Source organism: Hyaena hyaena, unplaced genomic scaffold (genome assembly GCF_003009895.1).
Source record: "Hyaena hyaena isolate Hyena2069 unplaced genomic scaffold, ASM300989v1 scaffold_312, whole genome shotgun sequence".
NCBI classification, from domain to species: Eukaryota; Metazoa; Chordata; class Mammalia; order Carnivora; family Hyaenidae; genus Hyaena; species Hyaena hyaena.
This window is the reverse complement of record NW_024080943.1, coordinates 1136981-1153415: the sequence shown is the minus strand read 5'-3', so window position 1 is coordinate 1153415 and position 16435 is coordinate 1136981. Positions and strand designations below refer to the sequence as shown.

Genomic DNA, 16435 nt, shown 5'->3' with positions numbered 1-16435 from the left:
GGTGGTGGGTACGTGGATGTGTGTAATTTCATTCTCTGCTCTCTTCCTGTTTGAAATAGTATATGAAGAGAAAACGCCCGAATAGGCTGCCCATGGTGGCAGCGAGGCAGGGAGGGGTGGTGCGGGCTGGGAATCTGAGCGCCCCAGCATGAGAGCTTATCTCTTCCAATCTTTCTCAAGACCAAGCCCAGCCCCGCCCTGTGGTCAGATTGCCAGGCCCTCCCCTACCCTCGGCCATTAGCCATTCACTCTAGAGCCTGTCACCGAGTCATAAAGTGTGGCCACAGTTGTAAATGACTGTCCGGGACTGCGGGTGTGGGTGGGGCAGTGGGTGGAAGGGGGAGGGCCAAGGCTCACCTTCCTTCTTCATGCCAGCCCGGAAGCACTTCTTGAGCCTGCAGTAACGACACTGGTTCCTCTTGTCTTTGTCCACCACGCACTGCCGGCTGAATCTGAAGAGGGCTTGGATGGTTGGATGGAGAAGGGACAGCCCTCCCATCCCAGGACGGAACTAGGACCCTGGCCACCGGTCGACTCCCAGCCTCCTTTGCCTTCATCACAGGAGCTGTGCTAATCACGAGAAAGGCCCTATGGACTCTAAGAATCCAACCCTGTCTGGCAGAACATGGGGAAACTGAGGCTCAGAGAGGTGACATGTAGCGCAGGATCCCTCGACCTGATGGTAGAACTGAGTTGGAAACTCTAGCCCCTGGAGTACCAAGGACACTGCTATTTCTATCACATTCTATGAGAGCCCAGAGCCCATAGCAGGCTCCTGGTTATGGCTCAGAGTCAATACGGCATCCACATAAGCGACTTTCTGGAGGGGGACGTAAACAGAGGCAGTGCCCCACAGTGGTTATGGGTGGGGCCCTGAGTATCACCCTGGGCTCTGCCACTGATTCAAGCTGGATGACCTTGGACAAATTCCTAGCCCTCTCCGAGCCACAGCTTCCTCATCTATAAAATGGGAAGAATAATAGTAACTACATCAGAGGGGTGTTGACAGGTAGAAATCAGATAATATGTGGATAGAGCTTAGCACAGCATTTGCACATGGCAAATATCCATAACTGAACACCATTACTTTGTTATTGTTTCTTAGAATGGGAGATACTTTCAAAGGCAGGATCCCAAGGAAGGCCTTGGGAAGCCCTTGGGGTGTATGGAAAGGCCTGGAGTTGATCCCCTATTTGCCCCAGGAAAAGCACCGGGGTGTGGGATGAGCCCCATCCTCTAAGGCTTCACAGTAGTCTTAATCCCAAGCCTCAGAAGTCCTCACTTGCTAAATAAAATAAAACAACAACAATGGGCTTGTAGGGTCAGTTAAATACATGCAAAGACCCAGTATGTCTGGCATATAGTAAGTGCTCAATAAAGAGCAGCTGGTAGCGTTATGGTCAGCAAATGAGGTTCCTGGAATGAATGTTCCCATTTGGATCCTCAAAGCATAAGAAACCAGAGGAAGCTTAAAGTCCTCAGAAGGAGGTTGTTTCTGGGACCTAGTCCAGGAGAAGACAAACTGGGGAACACTATTAGCTCAAACGGGCCCATTTCCCAGCTAGAGAAATCAAGGCTCCAAGTAGGGGCTCCTCACCTGCAGGAGTACATGTGGTTCTTTCTCACGCTCCTCCGGAAAAAGCCCTTGCAACCGTCACAGCTGGAGGCACCGTAGTGTTTCCCGGTGGCTCGGTCTCCACAGATGGCACACAGGGCACTGACACCCAGGCTGTTGGGTGCGTTGAGGTTGGCACCTTCTGACGGGGATGTGTCTGCACCAGAGGAGACAGGAGTGAGGGCCCAGGAGGGGCAGAAATTCATGTCCCAGATGCCCTGCACCCCTGGTGGTTTAGATTCAGGGGGTACCTGTGTGGCTCAGTCGGTTAAGCATCCGACTTCAGCTCAGGTTCGTGGGTTTGAGCCCCGCATTGGGCTCTGTGCTGACAGCTCAGAGCCTGGAGCCTGCTTTGGACTCCATGTCTTCCTCTCTCTCTGCCCCTCCCTTGCTCACACTGTCTCTCTCTCTCTCAGAAATAAACAAAACATTAAAAAATAAAAAAAAAATAGATTCAGAAACCAATATGAACGTTGTGAACATCTCCCCGGGGCTTCAGCCTCACTCAGACCCAGGTTCCCCCTCCCCCAGTGACCTTGGGCAAGTCCCTTGGCAGGTGGAACACCTGTTTTGCATCATTACTTAGGGATGGTTGTGACACTGACTTCAGAGTCATTTGTGAGGACCTGCTTCTCCCCATCGTGGAGACTGCTACGCTCAGCTTTCTCTGGGAAGTCATGAAAACCTGGTGACCCCTCCGATGCATCTGACCCTTACAGACCCTGGCTGACTGAGCCGAGGGGGCTGTGGAAGGGACAGACACACCCAGCATCTACTCAGCTCCTGTCTCTCGTTTCTCAATGTACCCAGAGGCCTTGTGAACTCTCCCAGGGAACAGGAAGACACGCACCAAAGACAGCGGCCCATCTGTCCTCCTGGGAGCATCGTGGCAAGGATCTGGGTGCCTCTAGAATACTTTCTGTCCCAAAGGCAAAATCTATTTCATGTCTATAAATCTGAGAGGTTGGGGATGAGAGACAGGTGGCAAAGATGGGGAGGGGGTGCTTGGAGTCCTGGGTGCTACTGCCGATGCTGCCACTAACTCAACTGTGACCTTGGACAAGCTCCTTTTCCTCACTTCAAGTCATCCTGGGCCTCAGTTTCCCTAACTGTAAAAGGTGGTGGTTCAATTGGCTTGGCTGTTTGCAATTTTTTTTTTAATATCAGTAGCTGAACCATATTTTTGTAAGCAAATTTTCCATCAAGGATTGACCTTGGAGGAGATGATAAACGCCACGGACCATCTCCCCAGAAAAACGCGTGCATGTGCACACCACACAGTCAAACGCACACGCGTTTGCATAGAAACCTTGAATCTGACCCTGAGTTCCCAGGGCACACCCTGGTGAGAACTGGAGAGAGACATCGCGCTTCAGTCAAGAGCACACGCTCTGTGGCCCTCCTGCCAAGCTTAGGTCTCAGTCTGCCCACTTCTTAGCCGTGTGTCGTTGGCTAAGACTCTCGCGAGGATTCAGTGAATCAGTGTAAGTGACGTGCTTGGTACATAAAAAGCACTGTATCAGCACTTGGGAAATGAAATCTTTTCTGCAAAATCAAACCCCTAGAGCAGATGTTGTCCAGCCTCCAGGCATAAGCGGACACTGCCGCATCTCCTCTCTGCTGTCACCCGGCTGAACAGCTCCTAGACTCCTGAGGGTGCCTGGGAGTGCGGCCCCCTCCACCTGGTGAATTATTCCCGGAGATGGGGATAATTGTTAAGCCATGTTGGTGCCCTTTCTCCCTCAGCCTCACCTCCCCCAACCCCTGGGGAGATATGACCCCCACAACTCCTGGCCATTTTGGTGGAGGCTGGGGGTAGGGATTCCTACATCCTGGGCAGAAGGGGCCAAGTGCCTCCAGGTGTATCACCTCACTTACTCCTGGATTCGGCCGACAGGCCCCATTCTCCAAGCGAGCACACCAAGGCTCAGACAGGACCAGGGACTTGCCCAGGGTCATCACACTGCTGGTGAGCAGAGGAGACAGATTTCCAGCCAGGGTGTGATGGACGATGCTGGCCAGAATTGCTGTTACTGGGGTGCCTGCTGGGGCCTCTGATAAACAAAGACCCTGCTGCTGCCACTTCTGAATCTGGGGTGGGGGGCAGCTGGGGATCTGTCCATGGAGCCCTGGAGGCACGTGCCCAGGATGTATATAAAATGTCATCCCGACACTCAGACCCCTTCAAATGCCCTAAGGAACACAGCCCTTTCTTACCGATGCCGGGCATTCCTGAAACAACCCATGGAGGGCCAGGATCAGTTACCAGTGCTAAGTCCTGGGTGCCTTGTCTTATTTAACCCCTTGGTTGGCTCTGAAAGGCGGCCGCTGTTATTTATAACCATGTGACAGATCAGGAAACAGAAGCTCAGAGAGGAAGACAGCTTGCAGAATGTTCACAGCCAGGAAGGGTCAGTGTAGGACCTGAGCCCAGATTCCTCTGGGTCCTGAGCTGGAGGCCGCCCTGTCTGTGGGACACCCAGTGGTGGCCTCTGCCTCAAGTGCACAGGATTCCTGGGAGATGCAGGCTCCAAAGGGGTAATGGGGCCGGCCCCAGGGAGTAGTCTGGGGCTGGGCAGTGTGGCCTGGAGTGTGACAGCACATAATGTCCCCACGGGGTCACACGACACTCTGCCTAGTGCAGAAGCTTCTTGTTTACCATTTCCTGGGTGTTTTCACCCCAATTCCCTTATGTGAACACTCTTACAAGGCGGCTGGCTGGCAGACCTGAGGTGATCAAGCCCACTGTACAGAAGGTAGAGAGGCCAGGAAAGGGGATATGATGTGCCCAGGTCACACAGTGATGGCAAGGGGCCGATGAGCAGCTGGTGAGGCCGACCGTGGGCAGGGCAGTCACATCTTTCTGGTTGAGCCAAACTGACCACAGCATTACACACCTCTGCTGAGCCACAGAGCTCTGGACAGAAGGCAGGTGGCAGGCTGAGCTCGGCCACTGCCGGTCACCTCTCCTCTGAGGCTGGCCTAGGGCCCTTCCCCTCTAGAAGCTTCCTGGCTTCCAAACCTCCTGCCTTTCCCTACCTCCTTGCAGAGGAGACCCTCCCACCCTTGATTCAGATGTGCTTTCGTTGATATGGGAGCAGATACATAAACCTGGGGAGACACACACTTGGGCAAGAAGGTCCGCTCAGAGAGAAACAGACATGTGGCTGATGGGAATGGCAATGGCAATACCAAAACCCTGCAAATCTCGTCTGCATAATCATGTTTACCAGAGGCTACTGACCCCCCCCGCCAACACCCAGAACAGGGGTGTATACTGTGCACCCGTACACAGGCAGGTACAAACAGGGCCACAAGATAGAACGTGCGTACAGGACAAACACCCAGAAAGCACAGGGCACACAGACAAATCCACATTCGTGACACACGTATATACACTCCTGGCTGCTTGTGTACATAAGTGAGACACACTCTTGTGCCCCTACAGACACCAACAAACACAGACACACTCGATGATCAAATACAAATGGAGATCGACATGGAACAGGCACTCACGGACAAATGAACACAAATATGCCAGTGAATTCCCGAAGGCACTCAATTGCCAGCATAGTACACCCCCCCACACACACACACAAACGTATGCAGAAACTTGTGCACACACACCAAGAGGAAGTCATGAGCACACACACGGCACTCACTGCCGACTGGCATCTCACTGACAGAACTTCCCTTAAGAACTCCAGTTTTTTCTAAGTGGGGCATTCACCCCAGGAAAGTCCCAAAGACACCCAGTTGTGTCTCCATCCACATCTCCAGGGGCAGAACACACCTCTCTATGTCACTGGACCTAAGCCTAAAGGGTTCGTGAAGGGACCTCATTGGGCCCAATTACTGGAGCCAGATGCCAAGAGGGAGCTCATGGTCATGTTCTTGCTCCCAGTGACACTCTGAGCAGACATCATTTTGAGGTAACAGGGACCAGAAGGGCCAGGCAGGAATCCTGGGACCTACTTTTACCAGGGATTTGCCCATGGAGGCCCCCCCTCACCCGGAATGCCTCTGGTCGCTGTACCTGGGCACATTTTTTTCACCTGGCGACACCTATACTGGCCTGTAGGCTCAACCTGCCATTTGCTATCATTCTCCCCCGGCCCAACACTGGGTGCCACAGACGCGTTCCCGTATCTGGGCATACCCGCCCCCAAGTGGCATGCCTGGGTACACCTGCCCCCACCTACCATTGCCCATCGTCAACACCTGCACGTTCTCGAATTCCAGGGTGGTGTAGGCTGGGTCCAGCGCGGCACTGTAGTCAGCCATGTCCATGTCGACAAGGGTTTTGGAGAGGCGCATCCTCCCCTTCCACACCTCAGCCGCTTGCCCTGCCCAGGATGCCCACCCCGAAGACTCCGGGCAGAGCCCCGGCCCCCGCCCTCCACCCTCCCACCGCCTCCTCCCAGGGGCCCTCTCTGCCTTCCTGCGTTTCAAACCGTCCTCTGGGAGGATCTGCCGGGAGTCGCGGCCTAGCCCCTGCGAAGGGGTGGAGGCCCGGGAGGGGTGGGGGTTAATGGTTAATCGGCTCCCCCACATGAGGATAGCTGGGCGGGGCTGCAGGGATTTGGCTGGTTGTTGGCTTCTGGTGGATACCGGGGTGTTATTACAACAGTTGGGGCCCTAACTCCCCGATAGTCACTCACAGATTTCTGCAAAACGGGTGCGCTAACTCACTAGCACTCATTTGACCCCTGACTCAGCCATGCCCCCAAGTCATCGTCACCCCAAGTCTGATGTTCTAACTGATATGCTCAGACACTGACAGCCCACCTCCAAGATGCCCTAGTTCAGTAACCTCCCAAATCACTGACTTCTACCTTCAATGATCTTGAAGAGATAAAGCTGCCTGTGGCACATGAATTAAAAACCTAAATCCCAGGGCCCACACACCAATCTTGTAGGTCCCCCTTCTGGGAACTCCCTTCCAGTTTTCCATCTCCCTGGGGAGCAGCATGGGTTCACCTCTGGTTCCCCTCCCCTGTTCCCCATGACCCCACCATGGCCACCACCAGCCCCTAAGAGCACCCTTGCTCAGGTCAGGCGTCACCTCCTCCTGTCTCCTTCCCCTGCTCCCCTCAACAGCCGGAGACAAGGCTTGCAGCCCCACAGACCTGGATTACACTCAGGCGCCTACCCCCTACTAATCGGGACTTTGGGTAAATGATTCTCCTCTTGGGGCCTCAGTTTCCTCCTCTGTAAAAGGCATATCAGCCTCAAAGGGTGGCTTGAGTATTAAATGAGATGGTATCAGGCAAACATCAGGCAGCATCTAGCAAGGGCCCATCCCGTCTTCCCCGCCCCATCCCTTTCCTATCTCCCTCTTCTCTCCACCCATCGCCTCCCCCAGAAGGGCCATAGTGGGCCAATCACCCAAGCAGTTAGGTCCCTGTGTTTGGTTTAATGTTCTGCTATTGCCAAAATTCTTAACTATTTCTGAACAAGGGGCCCTGCAAATTTTGCAGCTGGTCCTGCTTACCCTCCACAAGCATGCACCCTTTACTCATCCTGCCCTCCAGCCCCATGGCCCTCTACCCAGGCCCCGTCAAGAGCTCCCCACCCAGCCAGGGAGGTGAGGTAGCAATGCAGGAGGTAGAAAGCACAGGCAAGGGCAAGAGGGGCCTAGATTTGGGAGTCTGGGAGCCTGTCCTCTGCAACCCGGAGCCAGAGTGGGTGAATCAACGATAGACGATTGGGGAGGGGCGCAGAGGGGAGTTAGTGACAGACTGAATCAATGAACCAGTGAGTGAATTAGCGAGAGAGTGAATCGATGAGTGAATAGGTGAGGGAGTTTATGTGTGGGCAAATCCGTGGGAGAGGTGGTGCGCGTTTGCGGACACGCAGAGGCATCCTCCTCATATTCTTCCAGTTATTAGAAGCCTTTTCTCTGCCTTGTGTCGGCTTGTTCTGCCCCCCCCCACCCCCAACATCTCCCAGACCTGAGATAACTGGGGCGGTGGGGGAAGAGAGGCTGGATGTGGTGTCGGGAGACCTCAGTTTAGGAGCCTGCTCTGGCACTGTTCAGATGACTTTGTTCACGTCACATCTCCCTCAGGGCCTCATGTTCCCCATCTGTAAAATGCGGAAGATCTTGGCCCATTTGTCTGTTGGTCAGGACAAGACAACCCAGAGAGGGAGGAAGAGAGAGCGCCCATCCCCCAAGCTGCACTTTGGGATTTGTTAAGGGCCCAAGGAGACTTCAACTGCTCGCAGATTCCTCCTGGCTCCAGGAGCCGGTACAGATCTCAGCTGGGCAGGTGACCTGACTGTGGGATAAACACAGAGGAACAGGAGGGACAGCTCTGGGAGGGGCCCCCCAGGGCTGAGCCCAGGTCCTGTCACCTGTCTGGCACCTGCGAGAGGCCACACACAGCTACTCCCCTCACAAGTCAGCAATACGTGGGCCTGCACATGCTCGTCACTTCTAAAAGGTACGCTTCCCCATTACCAAAATGGGGCATGATTATTGGCATGTCAGAGTTAACTGGTAACAAAAATAGCAAATTTTCAATCTCTATGGATGATATCTTAGATTGAACGAAACAAGGTCTATGATCAACTGGGCTGAGCCGCGTCATGCCACATGCATGACCCCTTAGACCTAAGAACCACCGGATGGACAGTCCTCATATGACAAGCTACTAAGTACGCAAACCATGACGTGAACACTTTACCAAACACACAACACACATGACCCAGTGCTTCTGAGTCACAGTCCAGAAACCCACTTCATACCCTGCACATGTCCCCACACAGCACAACCGATTCCATAAAGTAAGTTTATCCACTCTGGAACTAGAATTACTCACACACGAGCTTTTATAATTATGTACATTTACATTTTTTAAATGTTTATTTATTTTTGAGAGAGACAGCGTGAGCGGGATTGGGGCAGAGAGAGAGGGAGACACAGAATCCAAAGCAGGCTCCAGGCTCTGAGCTGTCAGCACAGAGCCCGACGTGGGACTGGAATCCACGAACTGCGAGATCATGACCTGAGCCGAAGTCGGATGCTCAACTGACTGAGCCACCCAGGCACTCCGATTTGTTTCACTCTTAGCTGAGCCCAAACAATATCTTCTAGATACACGTCCCCCATATAAACAACACACCATCTATAAGATCTACTGGCTCTGTGATCTCAAGCAAGATATTATTTTGGAGCCTCGGTTTCCTCCTTCAGTAAAATGGGCCTAATGTGTAGTTTGTTGTTTATTATTTTGGAGCCTCAGTTACTCCTTCTGTAAAATAGGCCTAATGTGTAGTTTGTTGTGAAGATTAAATAAAATATTATAAGGGTTCTTAGCCCTCCTTCCCTCTCCCCCCAGCCATTTAGAAGATAAATCACAGGCCTTAGAATCAGAGCTGGGTCAAAATCCAGGCACTGCCAACTTCCCAAACTGTGACATCAGGTTCTGCCCCACCCAGCCTTAATTTTGGCATCAGATAAATGGGTTGGTACCTTCTTTGCAGGGATGCTATGGGCATTAAATGACCAAGTATAGGCATCTGGCACAAGGGAGGCAATTATTATCACTCGTGGTTGACTCCTTGACTCACTAGCCACGGAATCGGTCACAATCAGGACTCCTGTTCAGGAGAGCTCTCAGGGACACAAAGGCTGTTCTTTCTCTCTGCCCTGCCCCGTGGACTGTCTGACCCCCTCCACATGCGGTGGCTCCCCCCAGATAACAGAGGACCTCAGAACTCACAGAGAGATCCAGCTCCTTCATGTTGCAGATGCAGAGACGGAGGCCTCTAGAAGGGAAGGGGGGCTCATTTGGGGCAGCTAGAGGGGGAGGGGTTGCCGCAGACCCAGCTGTGGGCAGGGCACTCAAGCCACTGGTGTGGACAGTGGTTAAGAGGTGCCACTCTAGACCACTCCTTTTTTCTTTTAAACTATAATAATGGTTAATGTTTCTGGAGAGATTCTGTACTAGGCTGGGTGCTAAGAATCTTCCGCTCCTCTCATTTTATCTGTTCTGCTTTACAGATGACAAAACTAAGGCTCAGAGACAGGAAGTGACTTGCCTAAGGCCACATGGGGCGGGGGCGGGGGGGCGCTGTGATTTGAGCCCCAGTCTGACTGCAGAGATTAAGGGCCTCACCCCATACCTCTGCTTCCCTCCAGAGTCCCAGAAAGGATGACAGAGTTCTGGAGCCTGTGACTCTGTCATGTTCCTGCCGGGAGCTCAGGGGTCTGAGGGGCCAAGGAGCCTGTCCCTGGGCACGTGCAAACCCAGAGGCATCCTCCAGACGCTGGCCCCCCCAGGCCGCTGGCATCTTAGCTCCCCCTGGGTACTAACCACCCTGTATCTCCTGTCTCTCCTCGCCCCGCCCCCACCACCCAGGGAACTGGGACTTATCAAGACAAAGAACAAAAGTCGTGGGGGAAAGAAGCCAAGAGCCATCTCCACTCTGGGGTAGGGCCCTCCAGTTTCGCCCCTTTGAAATTTCAAATTCCAGTTTGTGGACAAAGTCCTAACTTTCTCACAATATAGGTCCCCAACCACTGACCAAACTCCAGTCCAGGCAGCCAGCAGGCCCGGGGCTCGCCCGGTCTTGCTGCTTTTCCCTTGGCAGTTCTCAAGTCCGGGGGGTTGGGGTGGGGGGGCCTGGGCCAGGTGGGGTCTGCCAGGCCGTCCCCGCAGCCCCAGTCCACCCTACCCCACAGGGTCCCCTGCCTCCCATCTCAGAGGACAGCTCTCTTCCCGGAGCTGGGATCTGACGCTTGCTGGTACCAACAGCAGATTTACCAGGTAGGCCCCCTCCCTGTTCTGGGCACCTTCTCTCCCCCTTGAATTCCTAAAGCACGGCCTATACCACCCTCCTCACCCTGGAACCCCCCTCACCCCGGCTAAGGCCACATGGGCTTAATCCAATCATGACCTCACAAAACTTCAAGACTGGAAAGGGTGTCTCAGCCAACCCACCCATTTGGTGGATGGAGACATGGAGGCCCCCAGGGTGGTAGCAGCTGGCTATAGGTTGAACCACAGACCTCAGGGCCCTCGCTGAGCCCCAGAGGGTGGAAGGGACATGCTCAAAGCCATACAGCGGTGGTGGGGGGGCTCTGCCTTAAAAAGAAGACCACAAGCTCTGTGAGGCCCCCTGTGTTTCATCACGGCTCTCAGGGGCGCTTGGAAGTGCCTCCCGGGGACCTGGCTGGAGGAGTTCTTGCCCCCTCAATCACCAATGGCCACCTGGCTGCCCCGGGAGTACTTCCGAGAGGAGGATGAGGGAGCTCAGGGCTGAAGGCCAGTGGATTTGGAAGGAAACAACCTTCATGTGGTTAACTGATAACTGAGCCCCATCCTTGGGCCCCCAGAAGCCTCCTTCCTCCCTCTCCTCAGCACGATTAAGACGAAATTACCTGCCTGCTAATCATTGCTGAGCCTGTTGATTTTGCCTTAAAAAATTAACCGGGCATGAGTTTGTGGTTTGCCTCACCCCTAACCCTGAAAAGGCCTGGGTGGGCAGGAGGCCACCAGGGTTATGCAAGAGGCTGCTGGCCTCCCCACGCATGTCCAGCGCCTCCTCTCCTGCTCTCCAAAGACTAGGTTTTGCTCAAGAGTCAACAGTCTGCTTGTTCCCCCTGCTTTGGGTCCTGAGCAAATTTGCTCTGTTACCAAAGAGAGATAAAGGCAGCTTGGGGGGAGAGTTTTACAAACAGGGATGCAGAGCGGCAGCTTTGAGCAGGGGATTCTAGAATCCTGCAGTGTCAGAGCCTGGAGAGTATGGACCGGGGCTTTTCAAATGGGATCTGAGGCTCCTAGGAGCCAAGGGAAGGTATGCACACGGCCCGCTTCACCCAGGGCCTGCCTCTTAGATGCTCTCTCCCTAATACTTACTTTGAAAGGTAGAGCCCGAGCCGATGACAGGAACTTGAAAGATGCTGGGCCAACCTCAGGATATCCCCCCCTCCCTGTGCAGATGGTGAGGGGGCTCGTCCAGGGACAGGAAGTCGCCCCAGGTGTCCTGGGTCCCCGGCTAGCCTCAGGAAGACAGGGGCTCTCTCTGAGCTCGGTGATGTGTTCTGGACACTAGCGAACAAGACGCACTGAAAAGGCCCTGCTTTGCCATTCACACCCCTTCCCGTGGCTGGCTCGAAGCAGAGAGGTGCCTCGGGGCCGCCTCTGGGGAATTCACCTGGCCTGGGCCCTGTGGGCCCCTGAGGAGCAGCCGGGAGCAGTAAACAGAGGCTCCAAGTCAGGGCCACGTCCTTGGTGTCAGACCACAGAGATGCAGGGCCCTTCCCCGACTCTCCACCTCCCTCTTGAATCTGGTCCCTCGCCCACGACCAGGAATGACAATACCTAACTCATAGGTTTGTTATGAGGATGAAACGGAGCACAGATAACCGTGGCTGATGCTAATGAAGCTGTTTTGCAGGCTTTACACGTGTTACTGCATTAATCCTCACAACCGACCGATGACATAGGCAGTATTTTATCACCATTTTACAGACCTGAGGCACAGAGAGTTTGAGTCCTACGCCCAAGCTCACACAGCGTGTGACAATCGAGAGCTGGGATTTCAGCCTGAGCCATCCCGCTCTCCAGAGTCTGTGCTCTTAACCCCGAGGCTACCCCGGCTGTCCAGGGCTGACACACGGTTTCCAATGCAAGTTGGCAAGTGTGACGATAACACGGGCTCCATCCTGAGGCACGTGTGGGCTTTGTGCATGGACTGTGTGGGCTGGAGAAGGGCTGAGACATAAGGCATGTCTCTGGGTTGGAGTGGTCAGGGATGGATTCCTGGGGGAGGTGGCATCCTGGGCAGAGGGGACATCCAGAAGCAGAGAACATGGCGAGCAATGACGGAAGGACATGGAAGCCACTCTGGCCAGAGAGCAGGGCATTGTGGGGGATGGTGACCACAAGGCTCAGGAGGAAGGGTAGAGCGTATGGTCTGGAGAATGATCAGGAAGGAAGCCAGGAGGACTTGGGTCTGTGTAGGTGGAGCCTCCCTAAGAGCTGCCTCCTGCCAGGTGGCTTGGGCTTGTGACTTCTGGGCTAAGGCTGTTGTTGTTCTGTTTATGTCTCTCCCTCCCCCCCCCACCCCCACCCCGGTTATGTTCCTGACTTTATCTGCAGAAGTGACCTTCGGAGTTAGATGGAGCCTGCCCAGCCCCTGTGGGGCCTGAAGGATGATAGCAAGCCCCTGCCTGGCCCAGGCCCTGGTCATGGTGTAAGGGATAAACCCACATCCCAGGAACCACCCTGGGTCTCCCTGCACCCTTGTACTGAAGGGTCCCAGGGATTTGCCCAAAAGTCACCGAGATGGACACTTTGGGAGTCCTGAGACTCAGGCAAGGGTTGCTGCATACGGTTGTACAGGTTGCTCACTGCACAAAGCTTCCTCTGTGCAAGGAGGTGAGTCAGTGTAGAAATCTAGCCCTTGTTTCACTTACCAAACCAAGTGCCTATGGAGATTTGTCTTTCCAGAGGAGAACACCTCTTATTTATTTTCACAAAGGCTCCATGAGAGCCCTGACTCAGCTCAGCTTCCAGCCACTGACCTTGAGCAAGGTCATTTTCCTCCCTGGCCTTGGTTTCCCATTTGAAAAGTTGTCTTGAGTAAAGCAGAGATTCAACCCTGACAATGAATCACTTGGGACCTTTAAAACGTTTAAAAAAATATGGATGCCCAGACCATATCACAGACCCATAATCAAATCTTGGGATTGGGGTGGGTGGGTGCCAGGCATCAGTATTTTTTAAAGATCCTAGGTGATTCTAGGGGCACCTGGGTGGCTCAGGCAGTTAGGTGTCCGACTTCGGCTCAGGTCATGATCCCACAGTTCAGGGATTTGAGCCCTGCATTGGGCTCTGTGCTGACAGCTCAGAGACGGGAGCCTGCTTCAAATTCTGTGTCTGCCTCTCTCTCTGCTTCCCACCCCCCCCAACTCATCTTCTGTCCCTCTCAAAAATAAATAAACGTTAAAAAAATTAATTAAAGTTCCTACGTGATTCTGATGTGCAGCCAAGATCGAGACCCGCCGTGGAAGTTAGAAAGGCCTAAAGGGGGGGCACCTGGGTGGCTCAGTCAGTTGAGCATCCGACTTTGGTTCAAGTCGTGATCTCACAATAAATGAGTTGGAGCCCTGCATCGGGCTCTGTGTTGACAGCTCAGAGCCTGAAGCCTACTTCAAATTCTGTGTTTCCTTCTCTTTCTGCACCGACCCCTGCCTCGCTTGTTCTCTGCCTCTCTGTCTCTCTGTCTCTCAAAAATAAATAAACATCAAAAAAATTTTTTTTAAGCCTAGAAATGCATCCATGGTCTGCAGCTCACTAGTTGCAACTTCAGTGAGGCTCAGTTTCCTCATCTGTAAAATGGGAATGATGATAGCTTCCTGGTAGTCAGAATGCCTGTTCAGTGAGATGATATTCAGACAGCGCCTAGCACTGTGGCCAGAATGTAAAGACCTCCTGATTCTTGGGACCAATGACCATTATTTTGCTATTGGCAAATGAGATTGGCTTGAAATAAAGGGGCTTTCCAGGTCGAAAAGTCAGAGATTCAAAGGCAGGCTTCCTTTGTGACTATGTCAAGTCCTAGTACTTGGGTCTCAGTGTTGGCTACCCTCCCGTTCTATTGTTGAGGTATGCGTGATTGTTATCGCTACATGATATTGTACCTGATTTGTTAAAATATTTTTCCTTAATGTTTATTTCTTTATTTTGAGAGACAAAGAAAGAGAAGGCACGTAGGGGAGGGGCAAAGAGGGAGAGAGAGAATTCCAAGCAGACTCTGCGCATCAGCAGAGGGGCTTGAACTCACAAACCATGAGATCACAACCTGAGCCAAAATCAAAGAGTTGGATGCTTAACCAACTTAGCCACTCAGGCGCCCCATGTTATCATTTTTAAATTAATTTTTGAATCCGTATTACATTCACATGGTTCAAAAATCAAGGGGCTCCTGGCTGGCTCGGTTCGACTTTGGCTCATGAATGGTTTATGAGTTTGAGCCCCGCATTGGGCTCTGTGCTGACAGCTTGCAGCCTGGAGTCTGCTTCAGGTTCTGTGTCTCCCTCTCTCTCTCTCTGCCCCTCCCCTGCTCATGCTCTGCCATGAAAATAAATGAACACTTAAAACAATTTTTTTAAATCGAAACAATAGAAAAGGTGCACTTTGAGAAGTCTTGGTCCCCATCTTCCTGCTGTCCACCGGTCCACTCCGGGTCCTCACCACAGGCAACCACCCCTCGTACTTCCTTATGCGTCTTCCTGGTCGGCTTCACGCACACCGGGCAGCGTGTAAGACCGTGTATGACCGCCCTGCCCTTACACTCCTGCACTTCCGGTGATTTCATAGCACAGCGGCGGCCGCTGAGAGCAAGCTTGGAGGAAGGAAGGGGTGCTGCCCCCCCTCCATGGTGAGCACAGTGAGGCTCACATTGCTGGGTCAATAGTGCTTTGAGCTGTCTCTACCTGGTTCCAGAGCCGTGTTTGTCCCCCTGTCTCAACGTGGCCTTCCAGAAAACCTGGCCCGGTGAGCGCTGGAGCCTGACCTAAATCTCTCTGGTGCTGGCCTGGCGGGAGGTGGGGTGGGGCTGGGCTGGAGGGGCCCCCACTGCGTCTGGACCCCGAAGACACAGAGAGGCTGGAGCAGGGAACCAAAAATGTCCACCGTCATCCAGGTGGTGACCTAGTCAGGGGATGTCCTCTGGATGGGATGGTTAGGGCCCAGTGGCCATGTCCTCCGGTGCAGTGGAGGCTACCAGGAGCTCTCTGCCCAGCTCGGCCTGTGCAGGAGGCCGGGAGGGTCAGGAGGAGAGAGGAAGGGAGGGAAGGGAAGCATAGCCAATGGGACAGGCTGGGGGAGGAAGACTAGGGGACCCCCTTCGTGGAGGTCAGGAAGGAGCACTTGGAATTCAAGGCAGAGGGGACAAGGCCATGTGAATCACTGTCTTCTGCTCAGGTGACCCCGGGGGCCATGACTGTCCACCAGCTCCAGTTCACTACCTCACTGACTTCGGGCTGTCACTTCGCTGTGCCTCAGTTCCCCAAACTGCAAAATGAAGGAGGAGAGGTAGCTGGTTTTTAGCTAAAAGACTCTATAATGCTCCCCTCGCCTTGCTGAGTGGATCTGGATCTGCCTTGATCAGAGTGGCATCTGCCTATCAAAGACCCTGGGCCTTCCTGGGTTGGGGGCCAGGGGTCCAAGGCCTCGACCCTGCTCCAAAATCTGGGACTCGTCCCCTGGGTCGTGGGTCTCTCTTCTGCCACCCCGTCCTCTCCAGGTAGCTGTGGAGTCGGGACCATACCTGGGAGGTGCTGGGGGGAGCCCCGGCCCCAGTTGGACATCCTCCTGCGGGTGCTATGGGGTCCCGCACGGTGAGCAGCCTCTTCATCCTGGAGGGAGCTCCGGCACCCTGGCACCCAAGACCCTGGAGGGCTGCCGGGCGCGTTAATCTCTTAATACTGGTCACAATGAGATTTCTGGGATGGTAGGAGTGGTCTCCATAGAAACCGTGGACCCGCCCCGGACCCATGCAAGGAATTAGCCACAGGGCTCAGCAAGGGGGTCCTGGAGACCCAACCCACACAGAAACAGGAAGTACAGCACCCTGGACTCCTGGGTCCTGCCTCGTTACCTTTCTGAGCCTCAGTTTCTTCATCCTCCAATTGGGGTTCCAATCCCTAACCCAGTGCAGGTTTCGGAGTCTGTCAGACAGGAGTGTGAAGCTCAGCCTTTGCCACTCGTTTGGCAGGCCGAGCATTTCCTTTCTCTCACTTCCCTCATCTATACAATGGGCACAGTAATACCACCCTAGCATCACCGCTGCACCTGCCTGCTG

The 16435-nt window shown here is 53.8% G+C and overlaps 1 protein-coding gene across 6 annotated transcripts in view; it reads right to left on the bottom strand.

Annotated features, from left to right (window-relative positions):
* The window catches only part of HNF4A (hepatocyte nuclear factor 4 alpha), a 35074-nt gene extending 19076 nt beyond the window's left edge, over window positions 1-15998 (bottom strand). For all 6 annotated transcript variants that reach the window (XR_005531123.1, XR_005531124.1, XM_039248529.1 and 3 more), the window contains exons 1-3: window positions 15902-15998; window positions 1598-1772; window positions 358-452 (exon numbers count right to left, since the gene is read on the bottom strand). Coding sequence is in view for 4 of the 6 variants with exons in the window: in XM_039248529.1 (XP_039104460.1) it covers window positions 358-452; window positions 1598-1772; window positions 15902-15941 (310 nt within the window). In the remaining 2 variants the exon portion in view is untranslated. The remainder of the gene's footprint in view (window positions 1-357; window positions 453-1597; window positions 1773-15901) is intronic.
* Window positions 15999-16435: the final 437 nt, after the last annotated feature.